We start from the raw sequence: 17,685 nt of genomic DNA, 5'->3' as shown, positions 1-17,685 counted from the left end.
CACGTGATAGAATCCTACTTAGTCAGAGAAATGGTACCGACGTTGATGGTAAAGCTATTGAAAAGGTTGGTTACAGTTTAAAGTCGAAACAAACACCTTTTTATGTAACGGGTATACGATGAGTATCGCTATCACTTGTCGAAGGTTTGCCATGCTCATCGTTGCACCTTTACTTTCTAGATTTCTGGAGCGAAGGGTAAACTGATGGGTATCGCTCTCACGCTTTCACTAACCTGAGAACAGATTGTGATTGTTTTTTCCCAGCACGCTGAAGCTTTATAGGGATGAGTGAAAACAAACGATATTTCGCGTCGTACCTACTGTAGAGCAAGGCGTGTCGATAGTCAGGCTACCCTTTCACCAACTTTCACCTGTCTGAGCATGCGCATTATGATCTTCATAATGGCAGATGAGCAGTGCAATGTATGGCGCGTAGATTTTTCTGCCAGTCTGCTGGATGGGAATTCTGCTCAACAGAATGATTTGTATAGATTACTTACTGCTTACTATCTATGCTATTAATGAAGAGAAGATAATGTGCAGAATCAGTTCAAATTTCCATTCTGGGGTTTAGCTGTTGTGTTGTGGTTTTCCTCTTTCATGATTTTTGCTATTAAAGGCTTTTTAAACTTTTAATTTGATATTAGGGAAATAAGGGGAGCCGTCCATATTCATTTGACAACGCATAACATCAAATTGGCGTGGGGTGGGGGGTTTAGAGGATAACGTCAATTTGACGTTTTGCATTGTCAAATGAATATGGACGGGTCCCCTAAACAGTCACAGGAGGGATGGAAATCCCTCAATTGCGGTATACTGCAATCAATACACCTTATCGGAAATTCCACCTCCTCGCGTTGTTGCTACGCAACACTTTTTGGGAGGTAAACAAAGCTCGATATTGCGGTTTTCAGGCAAAAAGCCTTACAAAACACCCAAAATGTTGATGCCAAAAGAGCCTCCAAATCAACTGAAGAACCACCGAATTTGTTGTTTTTCTCTTTCTAATAGCTTCTGCTAGCATCTTGAAAGCTTTGTTTTGTTTGTTTTTTTCAAATTCAGTGTATTTTTAGGAACATAAACAAGCCAGATATAAGCAAATGAGTTCTTGTTTTACGCGGGAACTTTTATACAGGGTTAGAATTCATGTAGTATATTTACGTGACGGAAATGTAGTGTTGAAGCTGGGCCGTACCACGCGAACGTACTCCATGGATTGCTAGCCATACCGTCGCTACTCGCGCTACCATTTATGTTTACCTCCCAATTTCAACGGATCCATTTTAGCGCAATTGTTTTTGTGGAATTTCCGATAAGGTGTATTGCAGTAGTTTTCATTCGTGTTTAGCCTACAAAGGCTTAAAACGACTACATATAGTGCTGGTTGACAAAGATAAACAAACATCGACTATAAAAAATCGTACGAGAAGAAAGCTTTTCTTTATCAAAAGAATCTGATCTATGGAAAAAATATTTTGTCTGTGCGTTAAAAAGATATTATCAATTATGTACAAATAATGCACCTCTCACTTCAGCAGCGAAGGTGCAAATATAACCCTTCATCTGACGGTAAATTATTCTCCTGGGAATAGTGCAGCCAAAATGACGTCATGTTTCAAATCAAAACATTGATTTCAACCCCCTGGCCTGATTAATAGCGGCAAAATCTTGTTTTTACTAACGTCTTGCCCTGGATGTCGTAGATCAAAACAGGGGTTTTAATATTTTCTTGCACTGGAAAGAAAGTATGAGGTTATAATTACTGCTTTCAATTGTGTGTTTAATGTGTGTCTTCGTGGAATTTTTTGATTGAATCAAAACATATATTTGAAAACCAATATGATATTGATTTTGGACTTTGTTATTGATCGTGGACTAGGACTATAATTATATACTGCAAAGACCCCAGTTGTAAACTCTGACCTGAGAGACAAAATTAAACTTTCAAGGTGAATGTATTTGTAAAAATTTATATTGAAGTATATTTTCAATATAAGATCTTTATTCTTTCTTCCTTTTATCATGATGTATTTTTCTATTGCATCTCCCCTTTGAATTCTCCTCAGGGCTTTAACACCAGCATTCCAGGTATAAAAACATATCCCTTTTTCATAAAGTTCATGTTTTATAAAACAGATATTCATTTTGTTTCCTGTACAATGATTATGTTTAAGGTTTAAAATAATGACTGGAACACAAAGAACATTCAGAAAGAAAGTTGTCAAAGTTAAAAGCACAAAAATAAGAAATGGTAGAAAAAGGACTACTTATGTCCAACCTTTCATGAGCAGTTCATCTCAATCAAAGTACTTGAAAAATGAGTCTTTCAGTCCTTGTATATCTGGGGATGAGGATGAGAGCTCAAAAGAGGATAACTTTGTCACTGATTCAGTAAACAAAACAAACGATGATTCAAAAAGGTCAAAGTACCAGACAATGAAGGAAAAGGAGCTTGGGGCATGGGATACCTTCTCACCTGAAGTGATAAGGAAGTACGCAGAGAAGTTCGATGAAATGCTACCCACAATATGTGTTATCTGTGAAACAAAATTACTTGAAAATTGTGTATGGTGCAAAACATGTGGGCCAAGAACCACATATTGCAGTGGATGTGCTGTTAAGATCCATAAGCACATGCCTTTTCATTGTCTGTATGAAATAAATGTAAGTATTCTAATCCTAGAGTAACTGGTAATAGGGTATACTCTTGGGTCTCAAATGAAATAAACATACAGGTACATTTAAAATAAATTAAGATTATTTTTGAGGTCTTTATGATAACCCAACTTGATTCTTTTTTTGTGAAGCTGGACCCTTGCCTGATTACATATTGAGATAATTTTTTGCTCAGGGCTGAAGTGGTCAAAGGGATTTCATATTTTGATACCAACGGATGGATTTCTGTTTCAGGGCTGGAGCCTTAGCAGCTTAGGTTGCTTATGAAAGTAATGTATAGAAAAAGCGTTCTCTTCTAGAAAGCATGGAATGTACAGGAAAGTAGTTGCAGATTTCTTTCCTGTCATTTGCGCTAGATTCAGGGTTTAGTGGTCTTTTGAAGAAGTGACAATAATCAGACTGGCCATCAAAAAACTTTTGATTTATATAATTTCTTCCTAATCTATTTGAAGGATGATGGGTTTCACGAATTTCAAGTCAATTATGAGCTGAAAAGCAAACATACAAGCCAATGTCTGTATGCCAAGCCTAGATTATTGACAGTAATTTCAGAAACAGGTATTAAAAATCCTTTACATGTCATTACTTTAAAGGATCACATGGTGTCATGCAAGTTTTTTGGGTCCCCCATCCGGTGTTGAAAACCCCCATCTGGCTTTCCTTCCCCATTACTGTTTGATTTCTGGTCTCTCGATCTGAAAATTACTTATATAAAGTTGTTGGTTCACATCAAAATGAATTATAAATGATAAATTCATGCAAAAACATTATACAAAAAAAGATATTCATGTAATCAATAAGTAAGATTGATACCTTTCTTTGATGTTTACCTTGGAAAAAAAATTCATCCCCTCCCAGACCAACAATGTGATATTAATTTATTCTCTGATAAAAACAGGCTACCTGATAATCTAATTAAATTGTTCATGCAAATATCCTTTTGAAAGTTTTAAAACTTTGGGTCTATGGTTCTTTTTTTAAACGTTATGATTTTTCATAGTTACAGAATTTCAGCATTATGTTCTATAAGACATAGATACAAATAGGGGGGAAAGATAAAATCTATATATTTGAATAATTTTTTTTCAAAATTACGTCATCTTTTCTAGGACTACATCATCAGTGCTCTATCTATTTTTGTGAATGTGAAAGTGATTTGGAAACACTACTTCGTCTTGACTTGTGGCCTGTGACTCCAATCAAACCAAATACGGTGGTGTCTATAGATCTCCTACACCTTTTCATCTCGTTGCAGTTGGAGGGGAAGATATCTTTTCATTCTTTTTGTGATGGTCTAGCGTGGAAAAAAGGAATGGGAAACACTGTCTTGGTAAATATTTTCATGATAAACTAGTATTAGTTGCCCTTCGTGGAAACAATTTTTTAGGTGTCTAAAGGATACTGAATATTCGGAGCATGCCACTTAAAATATATGTTATTATTATTACTTTGCTTGATTTATTTTTTAATAAATAGGCTCTTACACTCGTTGAGATATTTTCAATTATTCTTGTTTTCTGGCGCTTGAGTTTTTATTTTTATTTTTAGAGAAGATATCTAAATCGTTTGGAGAAGACTGACACTATCGATCAGTTTAGGAACTTTCGGAGGCAACTTCTTAACCTCAGAAGCATTTGTGAAGACTTCACTGGACTAGAAGAGTGTGCTGCTTGTCCCAAAGTAAGAATTACTTTTACACATGCTTTGATCAGAGTGGAACCACTAAGGTGCATAACATTGTTGACACTAAGGAACACATTTTAATAAGCAAACCTATTATTTTCTGGCTCATTGCTAAGGTCGCTAAGATTTTTGTCAAACTCAAGGTTGCAGTTGTTGCTCAATAGGCCACTAAGGTTTTCTCTTGTTCATGTTGTGAACATCTGTTGTTGAAGAAGAAGTTGCTTTGCTTATCAAAGGCTCAGAGTACAGCAAATTTATGAGCAAGGCCAACCTTAGCAACTAGCTTGCTTTAAGTAAAATAATGTGTATTAAAGAAGGAATATCAACTTTCGTTTAGGAAGACGGCAGTGTGTTCTATTGTTTAGATGCAAACTTTGGTCTAGTACTCAAAGCGTCTGCTTCCAAATCAAAGAAACTTGCGATGCGATCTTCCAATTTATTTGTTCCTGATGAAGATATCGATTCATTCATGGTGAACTATGATGATGCTTTAAAAACAAAGGTGAGATTTTTATTCTATTTTAAAAAGCAGCGATGCCTAAACATATTTTAATTTATTAAATTCTCTAGGAGTGACCTTTAAAATTTTTCAAAATCAAATCAAAGCAATCTTAATCTAAGAAGCTGTGAAATTAATATTTTGACCTATAAAAATTGAGATGCTATGAGTCCTCATGAGTCCTTATATGTTCTGATATACTGTGTTACAAAATATTATAATTGAAAGTCATTGTAGTTCTTTAGGAACTTCTTACTAGGATTGCAGTAACTTCCAAGCCGGAAACAATCTTCGATCGAAAAGAAAAACAAAGAAATTAAGTGTTACCGGAATTTTCGGAATGTCTTGTAGACACGAATTTCCAAAACTCTTCCTAAATATGAGGCATGGTGAAAGGTATTAAAATGAGTTGAATTTTATCCCCAACAATTAAATTGAATCTCAAGGAGAATAGAATCAAATACAATTTTAATGAAGTTTGAAAAAAGAATTTCTTTCCAAGATCTTCAGATCCATTTTAAGCGCTTGAATCTTGGCAACTTGGTTACTTATAAAAATAACGTGTAGTATAATTCCTTAGAAATGAATATTTGTGGGAAGATATTTTCCCGAAAGCAATCTTTGTGGAACTGCTCTGAAATCATAAATCGATCCTAAATCTGGTCTTTCTTGGACAAAGTTCATCTGCAAAATTTTGGCAAAAATAAATTAACGAAATTTAAGCCAGGGTGAGCTCATTTTCCATATGCTACTCTTTGGTGCTTAATTTTAGGGGACAATAGAATAAGCGGGACGGGTGGGTACTCGAGAATAAAATCAACAAAATCGGGGAGGGGTCATAATGTGTCTGATTGGGGCCTGATTGTGCTGAAGATTCCTTGGAATCTTGGAAAATGAAGCTTTTAACCCTTTTTTGGTACTTCGTAGGATAAAAGTCATAAAATGGGAGGTCATTATTAATGATATCGGGGTTGAAAAATTATTGTACATCATATAAAAATTTTCAGGCTGGGATATGCTGTGTATTTACTTGACCGTTTGTTGGAAGAAAATCATGACAAAAGTTTACTCACTCACGTTATATATGACATAGCCTGTGTATTAAAATCGCATTTGAAGGTATGTACACTTACTGTATTCTTATTTCCAATGTCATTCTCAAAGATTATAGCGACGCCGGGTACCTGCTAGTATTAGCGATGTTTTGCTCTTCATCTATGACTAATGTTCACAAGCAAACCACATTAGACGTTCTTTGCTTTTTTAAAGAAAAAGAACACGTTTACGAAGTACAAAGATTTCCACTTTGGAATACCAGTTTTTCACTCATATGGTCACAGAGGGGATTGTCAGGTAATAATTTTTCTTCTCCGCCATTATGATGAATGTATCTTCGTCATCCTGGAGTGGCAATAAACAAAATTGAAGCACGCTTTGATGATGCCCTTATTATCACCCTCCGTTACACTAGAAAATATCAGTAATACACTCTTCTTGAGATGCATAAATTTATTGTTGTCCTCGTTTTCAAACAGATTTCATTGTTATAAAATTACATATTCACAATGATAATTGTGTTGTTTACACCTCATGAGACATTTTGAATTTCAAGTACTTTTGTTTTAGAGTTAATGTTTGCCTTTTGGGAATTTAAATTGGTTTAAATGTATAATTTCGTAGCAATGAAATCTGTTTGAAAACGAGGACAACAATAAATTTATGCATCTCGAGAAGAGTGTATTCCCTGAACTTTATTGTTTATCCAGGTAAAGAATTCCATTCGTCGGCTTGAAACGTTTGGTTTGATGGATGGAGAACTGATGGAGCGCCTGTGGTCTTACCTGAGGTCGTTTTCAAAGATAACCAAAGAAATGACTCCGGCGCATCGAACTGACTTACTCAGTGATGCCTTGATGCACTTTGGCTCAAAGAAAATGGGAAACATAGGCAAGTACTTTAAGAAACATTCGAGATCCATCTTATAAATTCTTTGACTTGTGACGTTTTATTTAGACTAAAACACAAGCATACTATTTTTCAATTTTTTTATTTTTCGTATAAGCTTGCACAATTTTTGCTTTAGGGAAATATCTTGTATTTTTGCGTAACAAGGCGATCGAAACCGTGAATTCCTGTGAGTCGGAGATTAAAGCGATATGCTCTAAACTGACTGGTAATGGTTCCTTTCATTGTCATTCAGATCGTGTCTACAATCCATTATGGTATAAATAAGTATTTTGATTCCCTACTGTTTATTTACTAGTTGTAGGAAAACTATAATTATTATACCTTTATCTGCGGGAGAAAACTCGTTCGTCAGTTCTTGAAATTCAATCACATGAAAGTCTCTCCCCTCTAGGTAAATCGTAATGATCCCTATCATAAAAAGGAAATAAAGAGTATTGTATTCAGTGAAATAAAAAAGCTACTACTTAGCAATTCATCAATCTCATTCCGTTGTAGAAGTTAAAGTGGATGAGAAAGTCATTGAAGCTTGGAAACGAGAGGAAGACAGTGTTGTAAACAAGGACAAAAGGCCACTGCAACCAGGTCATTACTGCTTCTACCACAGCACTTTTCTTGGACTACTTAATCTATTTACTTACTTTAATTTATCTTAATTTGCTTGAGCGCTTTACGTTGTAACAGAACTTAAAGAATAATGATTTTAGGCTTTTAGAACCATTTTTTGTATTATTTTTCAGATATACAACCGATCTGTATTTTGAGGACATCTAGGCAACTATTGACAAAAGCATTGACGGTACTCTACTGACGGACACGACAAATAATATTCTAGGACAAATCTTCAAACGTTCAGCCAATTTGAAAACAATGACAGTACTCCTTTGACATTGACGAATAAATAAAATAATAACGTAGCGTTAGAATTTTGTAGCATTTTACTTCTTTATAATTAGAGGTAAGCTTATAATTCAGCTACGTGTTATAGGCATTGGGTTTAAAGTCCCGAAGGGGCTAGACGTGAAACACCTGGATGGGACATTTCCTAGCTATTTAATCTTTATCTTTATCCAGAACACCTGCGTATGGTTTTTACACAAATGCCGGATTGAAATTAAATCTATCACTAGATTTCGAAAAATATAGTACTTGAAAACAAAGAATTAAGTGGTTTCACTTTTCTTGCCTGTAAACAAAAGTTTCTACTCTAGCCCTTCGGGCTTTAAACTTAATGGTAATAGCAATGTGCGTTTTTCTTTTTAGATGCTGCCGACTGGAGACAAATTTATTACGAAAAGCTTAAAACCTTCAACAGGGAATCTTCTTTAGCACTGATGAGTGAAAAAGTATCTGATGTTGCCTTACATCAACGAAAAGCAAAACGGTAATTTAGGTTTTAAGAGTTACCATTATCCATGCTTTTTAAAATTACTTTTTTATTTTGTTACACATTTTAAATCAAGAACAAACGTTTAGTAACTATGACGGACCGATTACCCTTAAAAGTATATTCAAATCTAAGGTATCGAGCCCTTTATTCATGTGAATAGCGTACCGCGGTAAATCTAAAAATAGACTTTATTTTTGCCATGATCATTACTTTCCATATGTTTGTATGAGTAGTTCCAATCCCATCAACGTTTGCGTTAATTTCTTTTGTACGTTAATTGCATCCTATGACAAAAGATATAAAACCCTTGACCCTTAGAATTCGACGAAAAATCGAAGTTGTCAAAACATCTAACCAGTTATACCATTCGAAAGCTCTCAGAAAAATTAGATTAGAGATATATTACGGATTTAGTCGATTTCTAAAATGTATCTCGAGAAATTTAAAATCGTCGTATATAGTTTTAGTGGTTACTATTTTATGAAAATAATCGTGAATGCATCATACATTGAAATATAGAATAATAAAAAGTTTTACCAAGTCTAAAATTTTCTTCCTAGTAAGGGATATCTTCTTCTTTTGCCATTCCACTGGTTTGTCATGAAAATTGACCTCTTCGATTTCCGATGCCCGTTTATTGAAATCCAGCTTTTCTTCATCTACCAATTCCTTCCATGCAATATTAGCTTCTCGTAGCGAGCTATTCGGGTTATCTGAAATCATATTAGAAGAAGAGGAAGCTATTTATTGGCTTGTCATTGAATAAATAATGTAATAGTTTTAATTAAAACACAACTAGAAATGAAAAAAAAAATCATCATTGAATATATTTGAAAACAGGTAAATAAAATAAAATCTGTAATTAAGTTTACCAGTCAACCATTTTGATTTGAATAGGTCGTATCCTCTTGGATTTCGCTCGTTGACCTTCTCGGTTTTCTTTTTACTGGGGGCCTTCTTCTTATTCCTGATCCATTCCTACAGTAAATTTCACGTGAAGAATAATTTTCGTGATTAGGATTTTTAAGATTTCTCAAATCTGCCCCATTTTTATTTTGTCAAATTCTAATTTTCCTGTTTTTTTTTTTTAGAAAATCATGAACACAAAATCTTCCAATAGATTTCCTTAAAGTTGCTAATTTTAGCAAATATTAATTTTGGTATACGACGGAAAAGGTTTTTCGAGCGTATTAAAAAACGTATCCATTTTTGCGCACGAAACTGTCAGTAGCAGTGTCAGTATTTTTTATCAATTTGCAAAGATCAAAAAAAAGGATTAATTATCAAGCATATCCATGCTACTCGTAATTTTGATAGTTAGACGAAGGCCAAGTTTTCACTACTTTCAATATTATACCGCTACAAAGCTAACAGGGTAGAAAAGTTTTATATATAAGATAAATTTTTGTCAGGGTGTTTACCTTAACAATTGTTTCAGTAAGGCCAGTTTCCTTGACAGCCTCATCCAACAGCTTTAGCCCGTTGACATTGTCCCTGCCGTATGATGTCATCCCTTTTTGAAAAAAACTCTCCAATGTTTCAATCTGTTGAGCAGTTTTGACAATTTTTACTTTGGTAGACATGACGTTGTTATTTCAATGAATTTTTTCGATGTTATTTACAGAAACTAAAATAAAAAGAAAAAACAACAAGAACAGCAACATAGTCGATGTGAAACAACAGCATCATTTTATATTTTGTAAAAGCGTTCACCCAAAATTACAGTAGTAATTACTGTATTTAATACCTTTAAAAGGGAGGAGATCTATGTAAGAATTAAATTTTTCAGTCTGGTATTCAGAGATGATGACATGATTTTTTGATTAGTTAAATGCCTCGTGGAAAAATATTACAAGAATATTCAGGAATATTGACTACAATATCTTAAACAACTGAATAAATAAAATACATAATATGGACTTTGATATTTCTCTTTAACAAATAAAATCGAAATAAGCTAATAATTCTAGAAATCTTCAAACTTGCTTGTGAGAGATCAAGTTTATGCTAGTATGTAGATAAAATTCACTTAAAACAAAAGTGTTTCAGGATAAATGCTAAGAGATCAATCAGTATGTGGATCTACTTAAATTTATATTTTAAGAAGTCACCATTATTTAAAGACAATATGAATGGAAAAAAGTAAGCCGATTTTGCAAATAGTCTATTTTTCTAAATTTTATCCCTAGAAACAGGGTGCTCAAAATAAAAAGCAAGCAGGCTTGAAAAATATAAATGTAACCTTCAATTGCTATCTTTAGGCAGGTGTGAGAATTTTAAACATTCTAAAGTTTTTTCCACAAAGCTTTTCTGATATTAAAGTGCTTGGCTGCAAACAAACTCGAGGGAATATTATTTCCTGTCTTTATTTGTGGTAAAAATACCATAAAAAGTTCTTTCAAAAATATCTTTTCACATCCAAGAAGATCCTATCAAAACACCAACTTTTTCAATTCCAGGAAAGTAATTTTTCGTTTTGTTAAGTTTACACTCTTCTGTGTCTAAATAAGAGAGGGGACTTCGTAATTTTTGAAAATTTTAACTCTAAAATCACATTATTATGACCCCTATAGGGATTTTTCTTAGCAGCAAATTTACAAGTATTTTTTGGATGGGAAAAAAAAGGGAAAGTGTATGCATAAAAAAGGTTCCAATCTTTAAAGAATAAAGCAAACAACTCATGCTTATAAAAAAAGGTTGACAGGTTTAGTTTATTTGATTCTTGTATTTGATTACTTTACATAAGAGAGTTTGTTTGCAATCAACATCTATTTTCTAGAGGAACGAAAGTTTTTGTATATATTATGTCTGCCACTCAAGTTTTAAGTTTAACAACCATAAAATCAGGAATTTTCAATGATCGCTATTAGCCTGCTCTGCAAAAATAGATGGGGTAGTCTCTTTCCACGAGATTTTTCCACGCAATGCTGAGCAATGCACTCTAACCGTGTCTTGAGTACATCTTCCAATGAAAACGATGAAGGTCTCTTCAATATTCGCTGGAGGAGGATGCCAAACGAATAAATATCGGACGAATAGGTGACCTTTGACCCTCTGAAGAGTTCAGGGGCAAAGTGACTTTGATTACTGAAAAGCTTTAAAACATCTTCAACTTTTGCCTTACCACAACTCTCACGACACGCAAACGTGAATCCCATCAGTATTGGTTTAGTGCGGTCGGTCAAAATAATGTTACTGGCAACCAAATTATTGTGAAGAACACCTCTTGAAAACAGATGTTGAAGGGCACTTGAAATACCAAGTATATGCTGCTTTAATTTATCCAAGGACATTACAAATTTCTTATCAATCTCGTGTTGGAGTGTCCACCCAGTTTCAAAGTTTAAAATATGTGCAAAGTTATTGCTGAACTGCACTAGACCAATAGTTTGAACAATGTTTGGATGAACTCCTAAAAAGGTCAGAATTCGATGCTCATGTGATGCAACTGCAAGAGCTTGCATGCCAAAACTGCCATTTAAGGACTTGATCACTACTGAGTCACCATCAGGAAAGACAGCTTTCTCAGAATTAGAGAAAGTACCACTAGCCAAAGATACTTTCTTTGCCACTTTAAAACTCTCTGGATCGATTATTGTGGAGTCTTGCTCTTGCATTAGTTGATCCCCGCAGTGAAAAGTTTTGCTAAACAATGAAGCGTCAACCATTAGAGTAGAACGTCTCTCTCCAAGCTGCTGTATGATCTTCAATTTTGTATATTCCGCATTGCGGTGGGAGAGAGAAGCATTCTTTTCTTTGAGGACGCTAATTGTGTCTGATTGAGCTCTATTAAAGTTCTCAAGTCGTTTGATTTGTGCATTAGCATTCTCTAGGCGCCTTTTGTTTATATCCACCTCTGACTCTACTACTTTCCATCTTTTAAAGCGCTTGGGGGATGACTGAAGTACCTAATATAAAGGGGCAAAGAGGTTATAACCATAGCTTACTATCAAGTAAAACAAACAAAATTTTATTAAAAACAATACATTGATCAAATCTGTTTTAAAAATCAAAATGAAACCTTTTCCTGTTCTTCACTTTCATAATCTTCAGTAGACCAGTTATCATTATTTTCATTAGTTTTTACGTTATTATCATTGTTAATTTCATCAGTTTTGCTATCATCAGTTTTGCTATCATCATTTTCTTCTCCTTTACCACCACCTATGTAATTATCAACCTTTATTTTGAAGAAAAAAAAGGTAACTAAGTAGTTGGAAAAATTACAATGTATAGCAATGTGCCCTCCCGGTTATTACCATAATGGCTTTATGGCAACTCCTGAACATGGGCACAGGATGTACGGTTACACATTTTGTGGATTGCATTGTGGAGTAAAACACTTTTAAAAAGCCTTTTAATCAATTTTGAGAAATTATTTTGAAGTCAGTAGTTTTATTCACATAAATCAAAAGGTCATACTTCTTTAAAATAACAAAATTTTTAGACAAAGAAATACCTCATCATCACAACCACTTTTATGATGGAATGAACCAATTTTTATCTCTACAGCTACCTAGATAATTTTAAAGGAAAAACTATTTGTTCAATTTTCACAAAACATGTCACATTTAGCATATTTGAACTTGTTTTCAATTTTTGGCAAAAGAACTTTACTTTTTGGTAGTTATGCGAAAATAAAATAATCTATTGCCTGGAGATTGCATGAAGAACTGTGCAGTAATTGTTTTAACTGGTTCAAATAATTTTTATTTTTGGCTCTTTAACTTTTCTGTTGAAAGCATACACAATAAAATAAATTACTTTAAATAATGTTGAGACGTAGTCAGCAACTTTCTTCAGGATTTCCTCCACACTTTCACCTCTCTCAATTCCTTTACATATTTTCTATGAGTGAAGAAATTTACTAAGAAAAATACTTGGAAACAAAATATATAGTTTACTTACAGTACATTAACTAGAATAAATTGGTGATATCTTCCATAGTATGATATTTGTCTTTGTAAGATAATTCAATTAAATAGTTTACAGAGACAATAATTTTAAAATAATAATGCATACCATCACTTTGGTCTTTATGTTTTGTCGTACTCGTCTCTTTTGTTGTGCCCCCGATTTTTCTCTGTTGTGATTTTTGTCATAATTTTTGACAAAATAAGCATAGATCTGATCCCAAATTACTAGTGATGAATAAGAAAAAAATTTCAACAATAAAATAGCAACCTTTTTGTATAGGGTCTATTCACCTGAGAATGATTACATGTTTTTTATAAGCATAAAATTTCACTCAATTCAATTCAGCAAACAAAGATTTCACTGTAAAATTATCCTTTTTTGGATTTTTCCAAAAGGAAGATTTTAGCACATTTTCGCATATTGCAGAGGAGGAAGATCTATCTAGCATGTAACTAATACTTAAAGGTATCATTTTGGTGTATTTTAAGAAATTATTGGACTTGAAATGTAACTTATGTAGCTGGCCCTAGGCTGCAAGAAAAATTTAAAAGTGTGACGGACGGGACGGACCCATTTGATTGGTTTGATTATCGTTCAACTGCATTCGATTGTCGTTCGTCTGTGTTCGATTGTTGTTTAAAATATAGTAGTCTTTCAACTGCCTTTGATTGTTCTATGCTCTAAAGAAGGCCTATTTTCCATCATAAATCAAAGAAGAGTGTTTGACGTACTCTGATGTCATGTAAACATACAATCCACCACTTTCACCATACTTTCCCAATTGTATGACGTATGGCAAGGATATGATTTGTCATGTGGTCTAATTCGGCAATTTGTCCTTCCATCCTTATGATAACACTTGCTTTTCCTATCCCATCCTACATCCTATCTCAATCAAACGCAATCTAATGCAATCGACTGCAATCAAATAAATATCAATCTAATCTGAAAACTATGGCAATATTCAACAATCAAATTTCAATTGGTCGACTGCGTTCAATTTGGTCTATCTGTAAGTATCAATACAGAAAAAATAAATTAAAATTGAGCTCTTTCTTCACCTTTTGCCTTTTTTATCTACCGTGAGTGGTTCTAAATCCGACAGTCCTGCCTAAATCCGATGGGGTCTTTCAAAGATACAAACTAAAACAAAAACAAACCTTTTGCTGTGACGCAACAAAGATACCAAAGTGTCAACTAAACTAAGAGATTTGATACATTGAACCAAATAACAATTTCAACAATTACTTTTTATACAAAACATAATTTTTCATTGCAATATGTACATCATAAATGACAACAACAGTAACAGCATCATAAAAAGTAATTATTTTTACAATTCACACTTTTTAAAATTACATTGATTGACATTTTGACAATCTTGTTTAGATGCTTTTTTTTAAGAGTTCTTGCAATAGTTTATTGTTCAACTTGGAGAGGGAATGTTTGTAAACATAGAATTTTTTTCATAACAGTTATTTGGGGGGTCGGAATTAGGCAGGGTTGTCGGATTTAGGACCACTCACGGTAAGTGGTCTAAGGTTCGGGGAAGGTTCATTTTTGCTTCTTTTCATTAGCTTGAGACATCCTATCTCATTTGCACTGGGCAACGAAAACCCTGTTCAAATGCTCACCTTGTTCAATTGCCAGATGTAGATCTCAATCGAACGGAATTGACAATCGAACCAGTCAAACCAAATCGAACGCAATCAATCGATTGAAATTCGATTGTCAAACGCAATCGAATCTCAATCGAATATTACCGCAATTTTCAGATTCGATCGATGTTTGATTGCGTTCGATTGATGTTTGATTGCGTTCGATCGTCAATTCATTGACCCCCGGATTGTTCATCACATAATTTCTACGGGAAATCGAAATTAATTTCATTTGGCTTGTGATGTTTGAGAGCTGGGATGTGGGGAAGCTGCAAGAATAAAGCCAGACGATCTCATTTGAACGGAATCGACGATCAAACCACAGTCGAACAACAATCAAACCAATCGAATATTATCCAGAATTTTGACGTTTGATTTGGTTTGATTGGTTAGATTGTCGATTCCGTTCGATTGAGATCGTCTGGAGATGTAGATATGGATGCCAGGATGGACTAACTGGATGGATGTGATGAAAAACCAACATTTTTTTTGGTTTTAATTTTTACGATGTACGACCCTGCCGGCACACCGGACTTGACAGCACCGGACATGGTGAAGGTCTGGTGTTGGATAAGAATACTTTTTACCAACGGACACCCTCAACACCGGAAGTCTGAAGGCTGACGTGTCTGGTGAGGAGCGTGTGGTGTGCGCGTTTATAATGTTTTTCCGACGCACGTCCAGTGCCTAAAGCTCCCGGCATTTAAACACCGGACTGACACTGGACTTACCACATCTGGTGTAGCAAAAGGATAATTTTTGAGACCAGACAAAACACCGCACTGTTTGGTGCGCCGACAGGCAGGCACGCTATAAATAAATATTTCTTAATTTCAAATTTTAAAGGAATACTTTCGACAGTTTAGGTCCCAAAACCTAAAGTAAAAGTATTGTTCCAATTCAAAAAACACTATCAGATGTATACACTTAGTTTTGTCTCAGTAACTTGAATACCTTCATTAAAATTTTGGTTCATTTCTTTTTCCTCGTCCTCCTCGTTGTTGAATTCCTCGTTGTTTATCGCCGCCATTTTGCTTGCTTCCATCAGATTGATAAACACTACGTTCAAACTCTCAATAACGGTACAATGATAGAATCACCTATGTCCAAACTCTCAATAACGGTACATTACTTAAAGCACGATACCCATCAGTTTACCCTTCGCTCCAGAAATCTAGAAAGTAAAGGTGCAACGATGAGCATGGCAAACCTTCGACAAGTGATAGCGATACTCATCGTATACCCGTTACATAAAAAGGTGAAACAAAAGAAAATGTCGGTAGATCGCAAATGTTGAAAATCTTGCGTGACTATGCCTTAGATGACAGAAATGCAAATCATGATTGCTTGGTGATATGTATCTTATCGCATGGTTATGAGAAAGGAATCTATTGCAATGATGGTCAAGAGATGGATTTTGCTGAAATGAGAAAATATTTTAACGGAAAGAATTGCCCAAATTTGAATGGAAAACCGAAGTTATTCTACATTCAAGCTTGCCAGGGAAGTGGAAAAGCTGAAGAATCACACATTAATACCGATGGTCCACCGAGTCTGTCTTTACAATCTGACCCATTTGTTCTAGGCCCTCAGGAAGGTGCAGCCGTGTCTGCTAAGGATAAAGAACCATGACCATCACCATCAAGCCTGGCCCACGAAGCTGATTTCAGCTTCTTTGTCTCTGCTACTCCAGGTATATTAAATTAACTCACTGTCAAGCCCTTTTCAGAAAATTCAAAAATTGACCAAAAATTGACGTTCAGAGGTTCCTATCCTTGGTTTGGCTTCAGATGCCTGTAAATTATGAATGATCGATGCAGAATTTCATGTAGAGTCAAAAATGCAATAAAAATGTAAACAGAGGTTTCTGTATCAAAAGTTTTGGCCATTTATAGTGTGTCCACGAAAAGATTGTCTCTACTCCGAGTAAAGTTATCATAGTCGGTACCAAGCAGCGTGTTAACGATGGAAATTATTTATAAGTTTGAGAAATACTCGAGGTTTATGTTCCAGTGAGCCTTCTAGGTTTAGACTCGAAGAACCTACTAAAATTATATTAGCCAAAAAAATCTGGCTCTGATTCTTTCTGTTACGATACCGTTGGTGAGAGAGCCAGATTGCACCTACACACGCCTTCTCATAAGGTTATGAAGTGCCACAATTATAAACTTTTTGTTGAAAAAATGTTTCTCTTTTCAACTAAAACATCCGATTGTCTTTAGACGTGATAAAGAAAACTCTCCAAAGTCATTAAGAGGAAAATAATTTCTTTCTCAGTAACCAATTAAAATACGTGCTGAATACATCGCCTTCGAAAAAAAGATCGGGTTCAGCAAACGGCTTTTTGTCTCCAGGTTTTGGTCGAACACTTTAATAACCCTAATATTTAGTTTAATGTGTATATCGTTTGATCTTTTCCAGGAACAGTTTCGTATCGTAATCCAACTAAGGGCACGTGGTTCATCCAAGAGCTATGCAATGTGTTCACCGAAAATGCTAAAACCAACTCATGGACAAGGCTTCGGCAAAAAGTTAATAGTAAAATTGGAGAGAGATTTCAGAAGTTACCAAAGAATCAAGGAGTTGCAAAAATGATGTCGGACGGTGGTTTAGATACATTGAGAAAAGAAATTCGTTTCAGACCAAAAAAATCATATCAAAAATACTTGGAGGAGGATGAAATCTAGGAGACGTTTAAAATTAAGCTCTGGTTTAGTCGGCCCACTTTTAGCCCTGCCTATTCTAATTGCTAGAGTTGGTATAAAGTGGATCGAAAGTGGGCTGTCTATGTTTGACTTTAGACGGCCAACTCTTTGCCAACTTTTGCGAAACAATAGTATAGCGTCATTGGTTGGTTGATTACGTCGCAAATTTTAAATTTTAAATTTTGATTTCAA

The 17,685-nt window shown here is 34.7% G+C and overlaps 2 protein-coding genes and 1 long non-coding RNA gene across 6 annotated transcripts; 1 reads left to right on the top strand and 2 right to left on the bottom strand.

Annotated features, from left to right (window-relative positions):
- The first annotated feature begins 1,721 nt into the window (after nt 1-1,721).
- Nucleotides 1,722-8,231, top strand: LOC136815156 (uncharacterized). Of its 4 annotated transcripts, none has more exons than XR_010847678.1 (13): nt 1,722-2,664; nt 3,129-3,234; nt 3,786-4,006; nt 4,225-4,356; nt 4,697-4,861; nt 5,118-5,254; nt 5,866-5,977; nt 6,128-6,211; nt 6,625-6,805; nt 6,942-7,031; nt 7,322-7,408; nt 7,564-7,781; nt 8,087-8,150. XR_010847678.1 is itself a non-coding variant. In XM_067071606.1 (13 exons), exons 1-13 carry the CDS (start codon nt 2,185-2,187, stop codon nt 8,150-8,152), a joined length of 1,920 nt encoding a protein of 639 aa, XP_066927707.1. In that variant the 5' UTR covers nt 1,722-2,184; the 3' UTR covers nt 8,153-8,206. The 4 variants fall into 4 exon arrangements, 3 of the variants coding, with proteins under 3 accessions (XP_066927707.1, XP_066927708.1, XP_066927709.1); XM_067071606.1 differs by having other exon boundaries at nt 7,564-7,622; nt 8,087-8,206; XM_067071607.1 differs by lacking the exon at nt 7,564-7,781 and having other exon boundaries at nt 8,087-8,231.
- Nucleotides 8,232-8,686: 455 nt separating this feature from the next.
- On the bottom strand, nt 8,687-9,876 carry LOC136815084 (uncharacterized). The gene is made up of 3 exons (XR_010847672.1): nt 9,635-9,876; nt 9,086-9,191; nt 8,687-8,926 (listed from the first exon to the last, which is right to left on the bottom strand). It is a non-coding gene; the product is annotated as an uncharacterized lncRNA (long non-coding RNA).
- Nucleotides 9,877-11,012: 1,136 nt separating this feature from the next.
- On the bottom strand, nt 11,013-15,818 carry LOC136815101 (probable serine/threonine-protein kinase DDB_G0267514). Its single transcript, XM_067071541.1, has 6 exons — nt 15,743-15,818; nt 13,236-13,354; nt 12,978-13,061; nt 12,673-12,729; nt 12,235-12,393; nt 11,013-12,121 (listed from the first exon to the last, which is right to left on the bottom strand). The coding sequence occupies exons 1-6, from the start codon at nt 15,816-15,818 to the stop codon at nt 11,057-11,059; spliced, it is 1,560 nt and encodes a 519-aa protein (XP_066927642.1). The 3' UTR covers nt 11,013-11,056.
- Between the last annotated feature and the right edge of the window lie 1,867 nt (nt 15,819-17,685).

This window comes from Clytia hemisphaerica, unplaced genomic scaffold (assembly GCF_902728285.1).
Source record: "Clytia hemisphaerica strain Z4C2 unplaced genomic scaffold, Clytia hemisphaerica genome assembly, whole genome shotgun sequence".
Lineage (NCBI taxonomy): Eukaryota > Metazoa > Cnidaria > Hydrozoa > Leptothecata > Clytiidae > Clytia > Clytia hemisphaerica.
This window is presented reverse-complemented; position numbering and strand designations above follow the sequence as displayed.

Excerpts from the sequence above, each read along its gene's own strand:
- LOC136815156 (XM_067071607.1), top strand. The coding sequence starts at position 2,185 with ATGACTGGAACACAAAGAACATTCAGAAAGAAAGTTGTCAAAGTTAAA. Across the intron at positions 3,235-3,785 it reads GACAGTAATTTCAGAAACAG|GACTACATCATCAGTGCTCT; the intron begins GTATTAAAAATC and ends CATCTTTTCTAG. Across the intron at positions 5,978-6,127 it reads TATTAAAATCGCATTTGAAG|AAAAAGAACACGTTTACGAA; the intron begins GTATGTACACTT and ends GCTTTTTTAAAG.
- LOC136815101 (XM_067071541.1), bottom strand. The coding sequence starts at position 15,818 with ATGGCGGCGATAAACAACGAGGAATTCAACAACGAGGAGGACGAGGAA. Across the intron at positions 13,355-15,742 it reads GAACCAAAATTTTAATGAAG|TAATTTGGGATCAGATCTAT; the intron begins GTATTCAAGTTA and ends ATTCATCACTAG. Across the intron at positions 12,394-12,672 it reads AAAGTGGTTGTGATGATGAG|GTTGATAATTACATAGGTGG; the intron begins GTATTTCTTTGT and ends TTCAAAATAAAG.